At 50.2% G+C, this 13013-nt stretch overlaps 1 protein-coding gene across 1 annotated transcript in view; it reads left to right on the top strand.

The window, feature by feature from the left end:
* The window catches only part of dnah2 (dynein, axonemal, heavy chain 2), a 190939-nt gene that overhangs the window by 15827 nt on the left and 162099 nt on the right, over positions 1-13013 (top strand). The window contains exons 8-13 of the mRNA XM_080181836.1: positions 2913-3118; positions 4018-4147; positions 6740-6922; positions 10469-10683; positions 11829-11975; positions 12265-12421. Coding sequence (XP_080037962.1) covers positions 2913-3118; positions 4018-4147; positions 6740-6922; positions 10469-10683; positions 11829-11975; positions 12265-12421 — 1038 coding nt within the window. The remainder of the gene's footprint in view (positions 1-2912; positions 3119-4017; positions 4148-6739; positions 6923-10468; positions 10684-11828; positions 11976-12264; positions 12422-13013) is intronic.

Genomic DNA, 13013 nt, shown 5'->3' with positions numbered 1-13013 from the left:
CCTCTATCCTATCCATCCCATTCATCATCTTATACGTCTCAATGAGATCTCCCCTCATTCTTCTGAACTCTAACGAGTACAAGCCCAGTTTATTCAGCCTCTCCTCATAGCTCAACCCCCTCAACTCCGGTATCAGCCTAGTAAACCTCCTCTGCACTCCCTCCAAGGCCAAAATATCTTTGCGCAGGTGCGGCGCCCAAAACTGCACACAGTACTCCAGCTGCGGCCTCATCAATGTCCTATACAGCTGCAGCAAGACCTCCCTACTTTTATATTCAATCCCCCTCGCTATAAAGGCCAGCATCCCATTCGCCTTCCTGACCACCTGCTGCACCTGCAAGCTGGGTTTTTGCGACTCATGCACAAGGACCCCGAGGTCCCTCTGCACCGTCGCCTGCTGCAGTTTTTCGCCCCGTAAGTAATAGTCCTTCCTACCATTCTTCCTACCAAAGTGGACAACCTCACACTTGCCAACATTAAATTCCATTCGCCCAGCCTATCTAGATCCTTCTGCAGACTCTCCACACCCTCCGCACAATTTGCCATTCCCCCAATCTTGGTGTCATCAGCAAATTTCGACACCCTACACTCGGTTCCCTCCTCCAGATCATCTATATAAATGGTAAAAAGCTGAGGCCCCAGCACCGACCCCTGGGGCACTCCACTAGTCACCATCCGCCAATCCGAATAGCACCCGTTGACCCCCACTCTCTGCCTCCTATTTGACAACCAATCCTCTATCCACGCTAACACCCTACCCCCAACTCCATGTCCCTCGACCTTCTGCAATAACCTCTTGTGAGGTACTTTGTCAAACGCCTTCTGAAAATCTAGAAAGACCACATCCACCGGCTCTCCTCTATCCACCGCCCTAGACACATCCTCATAGAACTCCAGTAAATTTGTCAGACACGACTTCCCTTTAATGAAACCGTGCTGCGTCTGCTCTATCAAGCAATTCCCTTCAAGATGCCTCGCAATTTCCTCCTTAATGACAGATTCTAACATTTTACCTACCACAGACGTTAAACTAACCGGCCTATAATTCCCCGCCTTTTGCCTGGCACCCTTCTTAAACAATGGCGTAACATTAGCCGTTTTCCAATCATCCAGCACTTCCCCGGAATCCAGCGACGTCTGGAAAATAACCACCAAGGCATCCACTATCACCTCCGCCATTTCTTTCAGAACCCTCGGATGCATTCCATCCAGTCCTGGCGACTTGTCCACAATCAGCCCCTCCAGTCTGTCAAGCACCGCCTCTCTAGTAACAGTAATGTCATTAAGACCCTCCAGTCCTACCACCTTTCCATCGCTAACACCCGGCAAATTATTCACGTCCTCCTCCGTGAAGACAGAAACAAAAAAGTTATTCAATACCTGAGCCATATCCCCATCCCCTACCACTAGGTCCCCTTTCTCATCCTCTAAAGGACCAACATTCACCCTAGCCAGCCTCTTCCTTTTTATATATTTATAAAAACTCTTGCTATCCTTTTTTATATTAAGCGCTAGCCCAGCTTCATAGTTTCTCCTACCCTTCTTTATCAACTTCTTTGTCAATCTTTGTTGACATTTAAACCTCTCCCAATCCTCTTCTCGCCCACTACTCTTAGCTACTCTAAATTCCTCCGCTTTTAGTTTAACACTTTCCTTCACCTCCTTCGTTATCCATGGCTTATTACCTCTCCTCCTACTGTCCTTTTTGACCATCGGAATAAATTTCCGCTGAGCACCAAGAAAGATCTCCTTAAAGATCCTCCACTGCTCCTCAACAGACCCTCCCTCCAACGCGCTCCCCCAGTCCACATTCGCCAATTCTTCTCTCATCCTACCGTACTCCCCTCTATTCAAACAAAGGACGTGTGTCCGGGGACCCACTTTCTCCTCCTCCATCTGCACCAGAAACTCCACCATACAATGATCACTCTCCCCAAGAGGATCCTTCACCACAAGGTCCCTAATTCTACCCGCCTCATTACATAGCACCAGATCCAAGATAGCTTGCTCCCTCGTCGGCTCCAACACACACTGTTCGAGGAAACTATCCCGGCAGCATTCCAAGAACTCTTCCTCGAGCCCCCCGCGTCCAACATGGGTCGACCAATCAATGTGCAGATTGAAATCCCCCATAACTACGGCCGTCCCATTCCTGCACGCCGCACTTATTTGCGCGTTAACAGCCCGCCCCACCTCCAGTCTACCCTAGGAAAAAGCTTCTAACTATCCACTCAGTCCATGCCCCTCATAATCTTGAAAACCTCAATCAGGACGCCCCCCTCAACCTCTGTCATTCCAGTGAGAACAAATCAAGTTTCTCCAACCTCGCCTCATAGCTAATACCCTCCAGACCAGGCAACATCCTGGTAAATCTTTTCTATACCCTCTCCAAAACTTCCACATCCTTCTGGCAGTGTGGCGACCAGAACTGAATACTATATTCCAAGTGTGGCCTAACTAAGGTTGTATAAAGCTGCAACATGACTTGCCAATTTTTAAACTCAGTGCCGCAGCTGATGAAGGCAAGCATGCTGTATGCCTTCTTGACTACCTTCTCCACCTGCATTACCACTTTCAGTAATCGGTGGACTCAATACTGGTTGTGGGAGTTTACAGTGTCCAAATTACTCACCATGTTTCCAATGTTACAACAATGATCAAACTTTCAGAGAAGTGTTTCATTGGCTGCGGAGACCTGAAAGGTGCCGGTGAAATGCTTGCTTTCCGACTCTGAGTTGGGAGATTAATGTCTGTGACAATACACGGCCAGTGGTGGGGAGAGCTGAGATTTCCCTGACTTAGTCACAGCCTCAGGGGTGGCCTGTGAAAAGCTGCTGTTCATCAATCACTCCTGCTGCAATTCTATAACATGCCACCGCTTTCCCCCCACCCCACTCCCTCGGCCTGCCCAGGTGTGTGACTGCCAGGAGTTCTTTGCCCGCTGGGAAGATGGCGAGCAGACACCACTGCCTTGTTTTGGGGGACATCGTGGACCTGATATCACCCGGAGCCTGCTGGAGATCGAGGCCACCTTTGACAAGTACCTGCAGATGCTCAAACTCATGAAAAATGAGATCCTGGACGTAAAGAACACATTCTGGCATGATGAATATAGCAGGTTAGTCTCACTGACCCCGAGGAGGTTGCTTTGGGAGTACATTATCCAATGTCAAAGCTATTCGATGGTATAGGAGCAGGCAGGGCCCACTGAGACAGTGTGGCTGTGTGTTTAATCATGGCAGTTCATATCCCCTCGACCTGCATCTGTTGTCATCCCTTCACATGGGGTCAGGTATGGCACAATAGGCAGTGTGCTCTCACTTCTCATCGCGCTGTGTGGACACGCTCCCACTCCGAAGCTTTGAGCACAGAATCCAGGCTGGTGTGCCCAGTGCCTCGGTATTGAGGCAATGGTGGACCCTTAGAGGGTCATAGCTGGGGGAGTGCCGCATTGTCAGAGGGTCAGTGCTGAGGGAGCGCTGCACTGTCAGAGGGTCAGTGCTGAGGGAGCGCCGCACTGTCAGAGGGTCAGTGCTGAGGGAGCGCCGCACTGTCAGAGGGTCGGTGCTGAGGGAGCGCCGCACTGTCAGAGGGTCGGTGCTGAGGGAGCGCCGCACTGTCAGAGGGTCAGTGCTGAGGGAGCGCCGCACTGTCAGAGGGTCAGTGCCGAGGGAGCGCCGCACTGTCAGAGGGTCAGTGCCGAGGGAGCGCCGCACTGTCAGAGGGTCAGTGCTGAGGGAGCGCCGCACTGTCAGAGGGTCAGTGCTGAGGGAGCGCCGCACTGTCAGAGGGTCAGTGCTGAGGGAGCGCCGCACTGTCAGGGGGTCAGTGCTGAGGGAGCGCCGCACTGTCAGGGGGTCAGTGCTGAGGGAGCGCCGCACTGTCAGGGGGTCAGTGCTGAGGGGGCGCTGCACTGTCAGGAGGTCAGCGCTGAGGGAGCGCCGCATCGTCAGGGGGTCAGCACTATGATGCCTTTACTGCTGAGTTTAACAGTGCCGCGCCATCTTTTCTTTTCAGGTTTCGTTCCGCCATCAAAGACCTGGAAGTGATGATGCAGAATCTGATCTCCTCCTCGTTTGAAACCCTGACCACGGTGCAGCAAGGGGTGGAGTTCCTGGATGTTTTCCAGCCTTTTGCAAACCGTGAGGTATCTGTGATGTCTATCTGTGAGCAAGCCTGTTTTCCCGGTGTGCATATAGCTGGATAAACTGTGTGCTGCCTGCATAGAAGGCCCTGACCTTGGGATCAGTTAAGCAGAAAGAGAGATGGTCCATTGAAGGATATAAGGTTCTTGGTTGGGGTGAGTGCTGAGAGGTTTTTTGCCCCCTGGATTTAGATGGGGACACATTGGGTGTCGGGGTCACAGTATCAAGATAAAAGGTTTGTTATTTCAAAATGAGAAATTTCTTGACTCTGTGTTTTGACTCTATGGAACTCCCTGCCTCAAGACTCATGGGGTGTCGCTGGCTGGGCCCAGCATTCATTGCCCATCCCTCGTCCCTTGAGAAGGTGATGGTGAACTGCCTTGTTGAACCCCCTCCAATTCATGTGGTGGAGGTACACCCACAGTGCTGTTAGGGAGGGGGTGGGTTACACCCACAGTGCTGTTAGGGAGGGGGTGGGTTACACCCACAGTGCTGTTAGGGAGGGGGTGGGTTACACCCACAGTGCTGTTAGGGAGGGGGTGGTTACACCCACAGTGCTGTTAGGGAGGGGGCGGGTTACACCCACAGTGCTGTTAGGGAGGGGGTGGGTTACACCCACTGTGCTGTTAGGGAGGGGGTGGGTTACACCCACAGTGCTGTTAGGGAGGGGGCGGGTTACACCCACAGTGCTGTTAGGGAGGGGAGGGGGGGGTTACACCCGCAGTGCTGTTAGGGAGGGGGTGGGTTACACCCACAGTGCTGTTAGGGAGGGGGTGGGTTACACCCACAGTGCTATTAGGGAGGGGGCGGGTTACACCCACAGTGCTGTTAGGGAGGGGGCGGGTTACACCCACAGTGCTGTTAGGGAGGGGGCGGGTTACACCCACAGTGCTGTTAGGGAGGGGAGGGGGGGGTTACACCCGCAGTGCTGTTAGGGAGGGGGCGGGTTACACCCACAGTGCTATTAGGGAGGGGGCGGGTTACACCCACAGTGCTGTTAGGGAGGGGGCGGGTTACACCCACAGTGCTGTTAGGGAGGGGAGGGGGGGGTTACACCCACAGTGCTGTTAGGGAGGGGGCGGGTTACACCCACAGTGCTGTTAGGGAGGGGAGGGGGGGGTTACACCCGCAGTGCTGTTAGGGAGGGGGGCGGGTTACACCCACAGTGCTGTTAGGGAGGGGGGCGGGTTACACCCACAGTGCTGTTAGGGAGGGGAGGGGGGGGTTACACCCACAGTGCTGTTAGGGAGGGGGTGGGTTACACCCACAGTGCTGTTAGGGAGGGGGCGGGTTACACCCACAGTGCTGTTAGGGAGGGGAGGGGGGGGTTACACCCACAGTGCTGTTAGGGAGGGGGGCGGGTTACACCCACAGTGCTGTTAGGGAGGGGGCGGGTTACACCCACAGTGCCGTTAGGGAGGGAGTTCCAGGATTTTGACCCAGTGACAGTGAAGGAACAGCTGATATATTTCCCAGTCAGCACGGTAGTGACTCAGAGGGGAACCTCTGGGTGGGGGGTGTTCCCAGGTATCTGCCGCCCTTGTCCCTCTGGATGGTGGTGGTTTTGGATTTAGAAGGTTCTGTCTAAGGAGCCTTAGTGAGTTGCTGCAGTGCATCTTGTAGATGGTATGCACGGTTGCTACTGAGCATCGGTGGTGGAGGGAGTGAGTGGCACCTCATCCACAAACAATCAAGCGGGGCTGCTTTGTCCTGGATGGTGCCAAGCTTTCAAGAGCATTCACAGCACATTAATGCCAATCAATGACCATTTCCCATAAGGGAAAATCGTAAGCATTGCCCTTTGATGTTCATTGGCATTATTATCACTGAACCCCATCCTCCCCACCTCCCCCTACTATCAACATCCAGGGGTTACTATTGACTAGAAACTGAACTGGACCCAGCCATATAAATACTGTGGCTACCAGAGCAGGTCAGAGGTTGGGAATCCTGCGCAGAGTAACTCACCTCCTGACTCCATAAAGCCTGTCCACCATCTACAAGGCACAAGTCAGGAGTGTAATAGAATACTCCCAACTTGCCTGGATGGGTGCAGTTCCAACAACACTCAAGAAGCTTGACACCATCCAGGACAAAGCAGCCCCGCTTGATTGGCACCCCATCCACAAACACCATCTTCTGAAGAGATTAAAGATGGGCAACAAAAGCTGGCTTAGACAGCGAAGCCTCCATCCCCTAAGTGAATAAAAAAAAATTGGATCTTTGAGGGACTCATGGGCTTTGGCGATACAACAGGAAAGTGGAATTGGGGGAGTGTAGCAGCCATAGTATTGCTGAATGTCAGAGCAGTTTTGAGGGCCGAATGGCCTTGGCCTGCTCCTATTTCATACAGAAGGGCCCTCTTAACATGCTGTCTTACTATCTCAATACAACTACTGGCTGGGTCAGCTGCTCTCCCATTTTGAGGCAAGAACGTTATAATTTAGAACAGATTTTTATCCAGGGAATAGCAAGATGCTACCCTCCCTCCCTATGGTGGGGGAGTTGTAAGTGAGGAGTTTGGCCCTCTTAACAGGGTGTCAGTGCCTGGCTTTGACCGAGAGTTATAATGCAGAGCATCCTGTTCTTCACAGACCATCAAGCGGACCATTGATAAGAAGACAGTGGAGGTCTACTTCCTGTTCAGTGATGAGCTCGCGAGTGTGAACAAAGACCTGAACAGGAAGGCAATATACCTGGCCCCACAGATGCCCCGCTTTGCTGGCCAGGCGCACTGGGCTCGCTCTCTCCGCCGTCGCATCGATAGGTCAATGCAGGTAAGCTACGTCTTTCCAAAAGCCAACTGATTTGGCTGGGCGGAGTGCCGGGGCGGCCGGGCTGTGAACGCCTCTTAAACTGGAGAAGCAACATTGCAAGAACTGGCACTTGCCCCCTCCACCGTCACACCTTGTGCCTCCCTGCTGGGTATCAGCTGTGTCCGGCCCACAGCTGGAACCCTCTTAGCACAGTAGCTCAGGCTGCTTCCCGCAAAACTATCTTTCGCAACATCCCACAACAGGGAGCCAGGGAGAGTTGCAAGGAGATTCCCATGGTTATGCCAGGTCGGCTGTCAAATGGCGGCACATTTTTGGGTGGGTTTATCGCCCTGGAGGAACCTTCCTGACCTGCTAACTTATACCATCTGACACCACTTGAGTATAAGAACATTAAGGGATGATCTAACCCAAATGTTTAAATTGATTTGATTGGGTAATCAAAGAAAGGCTACTTCCCTTGATGGGTGGGGGTTGAGAGCAAGTGGAGGTTGCGGGGGTGGTGCAGAACCTTGTGAATCAGCTGATGAAATTTCAATTCAATCTGGAATTGAACCAGTAGTTAGCACTGCTACCTCACAGCTTCAGGGACCCAGGTTCGATCCCTGTCATGGGTCACTGTCTGTGCGGCGACTGCACATTCTCCCCATGTCTGCATGGGTTTCCTCCGGGTGCTTTGGTTTCCTCCCAGACTCCAAAGATGTGCAGGTTAGGTGGATTGGCCGTGCTAAATTGCCCCTTAGTGTCCAAAGATGTGTAGGTTAGGGTGGATTGGCCATGCTAAATTGTCCCTTAGTGTCCAAAGATGTGTAGGTTAGGGTGGATTGGCCATGTTAAATTGTCCCTTCGTGTCAAAAGATGTACAAGTTAGGTGGATTGACTGTGGTAAGTGTGCGGGGTTACAGGGATAGGTTGATGGGGGGGTAGTGGCCTGGGTATGATGCTGTTTTGGAAAGTTGGTACAGACTCAATGAGCTGAATGGTCTCTCTCTGCGCTGTAGGGATTCTATGGAAGCTAATCTCAGTAATGGTAACCACAAAATTATCAATGAATTAAAAGCAAAATTCTACAGATTCTGGAAATCTGAAATAAAGAGTCGTACGGATTTGAAAATTTCTTCCTCCATATGTGCTGTGTTTTTCCAGCACTTTTAACTTTACAAAACTACTTTTGTTGTAAAAACCCATCTGGTTCACGAATGAAGGAAAGAAATCTGCCATCCTTTCCTGGTCTGGCCCATATGTGACTCCAGGCCCAGAGCAATGTGGTTGACTCTCAACCTTATTTTTATTCTAGAGCTTTACAGCATGGAAACTGACCCTTTGGCCTGACTTGTCCATGCCGCCCTTTTCTTGAAAACCATTAAACTAATCCCAATTGCCCACATTTGGCCCATATCCCTCTATACCCATCTTAGCCGTGTAATTGTCTAAATGCTTTCTAAAATATAAAATTGTATCCGCATCGACTACCACCTCTGCCAGCTTGTGCCAGATACTCACTACCCTCTGTGTGAAAAAATTGTATCTCTCTTTTCTCACTTTAAACCTATGCCCTCTAGTTTTAGACTCCCATACCTTTGGGAAAAGATATTGACTATCTAGCTGATCTATGCCCCTGTTTCATTATTTTATAGACCTCCGTAAGATCACCCCTCAGCCTTCTATGCTCCAGAGAAAAATGTCGCAGTCTATCCAGCCTCTTCTTATAATTCAAACCATTAAGTCCTGATATCATCCTAGTAAATCTTTTCTGCATTCTTTCTAGTTTAATATATTCCTTCTATAATAGTGTGGCCAGAACCGTACAGTTAATTTGATAGATTTGTTTTATCATTGTCACATGTACTGGGATACAGTGAACGGTATACAGACACAGCATACCATTCATAGAGAACTAAAGGAGAGGGTGCAGAATATAGTGTTACAGTCATAGCTAGGGTAGCATGAAAGATCAACTTAATATAGTTTGGCCCATTCAAAAGTCTGATGGCAGTAGGGAAGAAGCTGTTCTTGAGTCGGTTGGTACATGACCTCATCTTTTCCCTGACAGAAGAGGTGGAAGAGAGAATGTCCGGGGTGCGTGGGGTCCTTAATTATGCTGGCTGCTTTTCCAAGGCAGCTGGAAGTGTAGACAGAGTCAATGGATGGGAGGCTGGTTTGTGTGATGGATTGGGCTACATTCATGAACTATAGTAGTTCCTTGCGGGCTTGGGCAGAGCAGGAGCCCATACCAAGCTGTGATACAACCAGGAAGAATGCTTTCTATGGTGCATCTGTAAAAGTTGGTGAGAGCTGTAGCTGACATGCCAAATTTCCTTAATCTTCTGAGAAAGGAGGCATTGGTGGGGCTTTCTTAACTATAGCATCAACATGGATGGATCAGGATAAATTGTTGGTGATCTGGACACTTAGAAACATGAAGCTCTCGACCATGTAGAACAGTACAGCACAGTACAGGCCCTTCAGCCTCGATGTGCTGAGATCGTTTCTACTTCATCCCCGTTGATGCAGATGGGGACATGTTCCCCTTTATGCTTCCTGCAGTCGATGGCAATTTCCTTTGTTTTGTTGACATTGAGGGAGAGATTATTGTCGACGCACCAGTTCACCAGATTCTCGATCTCATTCCTGTACTCTGTCTCGTCACTGTCTGAGATCCGACCCACTACGGTGGTGTCATCAGTAAACTTGAACATCGAATTGGAGGGGAATTTGGCCACATAATCATAGGTGTATAACGAGTATAGTAGAGCTGAGGACACAGCCTTGTGGAGCACTGGTGTTGAGGATGATCGTGGAGGAGATGTTGTTGCCTCTCCTTACTGATTGTGGTCTGTGGGTCAGGAAGTTCAGGATCTAGTCGCAGAGGGAGGGGCTGAAGCGCAGTTCACAGAGTTTGGAGATGAGTTTCATAGGAATAGTGGTGCTGAAGGCTGAGCTGTAATCAATAAATAGGAGTCTGACATAGGTGTCCTTGTTATCCAGGTGTTCCAGGGTTGAGTTTAGGGCCAGAGTGATGGCATCTGCTCTAGATCTGTTGCGGCGATAGGCAAACTGAAGAGGATCCAGTGTGATCCAGCCAGCAATGGGCATTGCTGGCTGGGCCAGCATTTACTGCCATCCCTATTTGCCCTTGTTCAGAGGACAGTTGAGAGTCAACCACATTGCTGTGGCTCTGGAGTCACATGTCGGCCAGACCAGGTAAGGACGGCAGATTTCCTTCCCTAAAGGACATTAGTGAACCAGATGGGTTTTTCCAACAATGGGCCATCGGTAAATTCTTAATTCCAAATATTTTTTATTGAATTCAAATTCCACCATCTGTCGTGGTGGGATTCGAGCCCGGGTCTCCAGAACATTAGTTGAGTTTCTGGATTAATAGTCTAGTGGTAATACCACTGGGCCGTCGCCTCCCAACTGCCCTTCTGAAATAGCTGAGCGGGACGCTAGTTCAGGGGGCAATTAGGGATGGGCAATAAATGCTGGCCTCGCCAGCAATGCCCACAAAGGAATAAAAGAAAATAATCTCTGTTTCACCACCCACAGTTCCTGGTACAAGCTACTTTCCTGCCTAAAATTGGCTTGGGTGAGGAGACGATGGCATCTTCCCAGATGCTGGAGGAGTCCCTGGATGAATTTGTGCGCAAAATGTTCACGGACTGGACGGTCAACATTGACCGTGAATGCATAAAGCGCCTGGAGAGACCCCTGATGGCCCGCAACCTCGAGGAACGGGGCAAGCTCAGCGTAAATTTCGACGTGTGAGTTTCACAAAACCTGAAATGAGGGGCCAACAAAATGTCGGCTGGTTGGAATCAAACCAATAATGCTGGATAAGTAGCTGGCAGCGTAAGTCAGTGCTGTCGGCACGGGATGAGGTATGTAGGGCTATCCCTGACATACACAAAAATGGAAAGCTGCAACTGCCAAACGGACTGTAGCGAATATCCTGGTGGTATTCATATCCATTTCTTCAACGCCTCTTGTTTCTCTGTGCTTCTCATATCCCCATCTCCCCCCAGCCTTGTCTCCGGCCATCCCTCTTACTCTGTTCTGCTTTACATAAATTCTATGGTACTCTTGAGAGAAAGTTACACCAGTTGACTCCCTGGAACACTGCGCACAGTTTTAGTCTCTATACTTGAGGAAGAATGTAAGTGCATTCGAGGCAGTTCAGAGAAGGTTCACTAGGTTGATTCCAGGGATGAAGGACTTGTCTTCTGAAGCAAGATTGAGCAGTTTAAGGTCTATACTCACTGGAATTTAGAAGAATGGGAGGAGGTCTAGCTGAGGTTTATAAGATGTGAAAGGGGATTGACAGGGGATGTTTCCCCTTGGACATTCTAGAATGAGAGGCCATAGCTTTAAACTAAGGAGTGGCAGATTGTAAACACAAATGAGGAGAAATGACTTCACTTAATCTGTGGAATTCTCTACCCCAGAATGCAGTGGATGCTGGAGACTAAACAATGCGAAGGGGAAGATAGAGAAGTTTTTAATTAGCAGTGGGACGAAGAGTTATTGGGAAGAGGAAGGGATGTGGGGATGGGGAGGTTTTTAATTAGTAACAGGGATGAAGGGTTATGGGGAAGGGGCAGGGGTGTGGGGATGGGGAGGATTTTAATTAGTAACGAGGATGAAGGGTTATGGGGAAGGGGCAGGGATGTGGAGATGGAGAGGTTTTTAATCAGTAACAGGGATGAAGGGTGACGGGGAAGGGGCAGGGATGTGGGGATGGGGAGGTTTTTAATTAGTAACGAGAATGAAGGGTGACGGGGAAGGGGCAGGGATGTGGAGAGCAGACCGAGATGTGATCAGCCATGATGGGATCGAGTGGTGGAGTAGGCCCAAGGGGCTGAATGACCCACCCCTGCTCTTCACTTTGATGTTTGTTTGTTCTTTACAGGTACCTGTTGGAGCTGTTCAATGAAATCCATTACTGGGAGCGCTTGAGCTTTGAGATCCCTCACTATGTTATGGAGGTCTACCAGCGGAGGGAAGACCTGAGGATGCTCCGGGAGATTGTTTTCCTGGTGGTCTGTGATTATAACAGGTCAGTGCAGGCAGAGAGTGGAACCATTAACGGTGAGTGTCGTGGATGTGAGCCCCCCCCTACACCAAGTTACAATTGACCATCCTGCCCCTGTTTATTGTTCTGTTCTGAATCCACCCTGTCCATGCCCCTCATTAGCTGGTGATCCACTTGAATCACTGGAACTCGACACAAATTGAAATCATGCCTGTTGCCTTTGGAGCTTTATGCTCATAGTGTGTGAACAAGTGCAGAACTGTGTGAAGATTGGGTCGTTCAGCACTCTGTAACAGGCTGCTTGTAATTCTAGAATCCTTGATGAGTTGACGAAAGAGCAGCGGAACCTCTTCCGAGACAGAATCAAATTCCTGGACAAGAAAATAGCGCCAGGCCTGTCGAAGCTCCAGTGGTCAGCCAGGGTCATGTCCACTTACTTCATTGATGAATGTCGAATGCAAGCTAGACAGGTAATGTTACCATTGAGACAGTCGCTCAGCGCCTAGTGAGACAGTCGCTCAGCGTCCAGTGAGACGGGAGTCAGAACCACGTCTCCCACCTTCATCCATTCCAGAATGGATTGTCAAACTACAGCACCACGCTTTGTGGGAGTGAGGATAGGATGGGGATGTCAGTGTATTTTTCTCTACGTAGTCACTACCTAACAAGTGATTTCTGCTAATATTTACAGTCTGTTAATTATATAGTATTTGGAAGGCTCCCCAGGGAGTGTGTCTGCATTTTCAGGGGGACCCGGGGAGTGTGTTAGTATTTACAGGGGGGTCCTGGGGAATGGGTCGGTATTTACAGGAGGGTCCTGGGGAATGTGTCGGTATTTACAGGAGGGTCCTGAGGAGTGTGTCAGTATTTACAGGTGGTCCTGGGGAGTGTGTCAGTATTTACAGGGTCTCCCTGGGGAATATGTCAGTATTTACAGAGGGTCCCAGGGAGTGTGTCAGTATTTACAGGAGGGGTCCCTGAGGAGTGTGTCAGTATTTGCAGGGGGTCCTGGGGGAGAGTGTCAGTATTTACAGGGGGTCCTGGGGGAGAGTGTCAGTATTT

The sequence above is a fragment of the Carcharhinus amblyrhynchos genome, unplaced genomic scaffold (genome assembly GCF_965287045.1).
Source record: "Carcharhinus amblyrhynchos unplaced genomic scaffold, sCarAmb.v2.hapA scaffold_43, whole genome shotgun sequence".
NCBI classification, from domain to species: Eukaryota; Metazoa; Chordata; class Chondrichthyes; order Carcharhiniformes; family Carcharhinidae; genus Carcharhinus; species Carcharhinus amblyrhynchos.
Note: the sequence above shows the minus strand (reverse complement) of the source record. Positions and strands in the feature narration are given on the sequence as shown.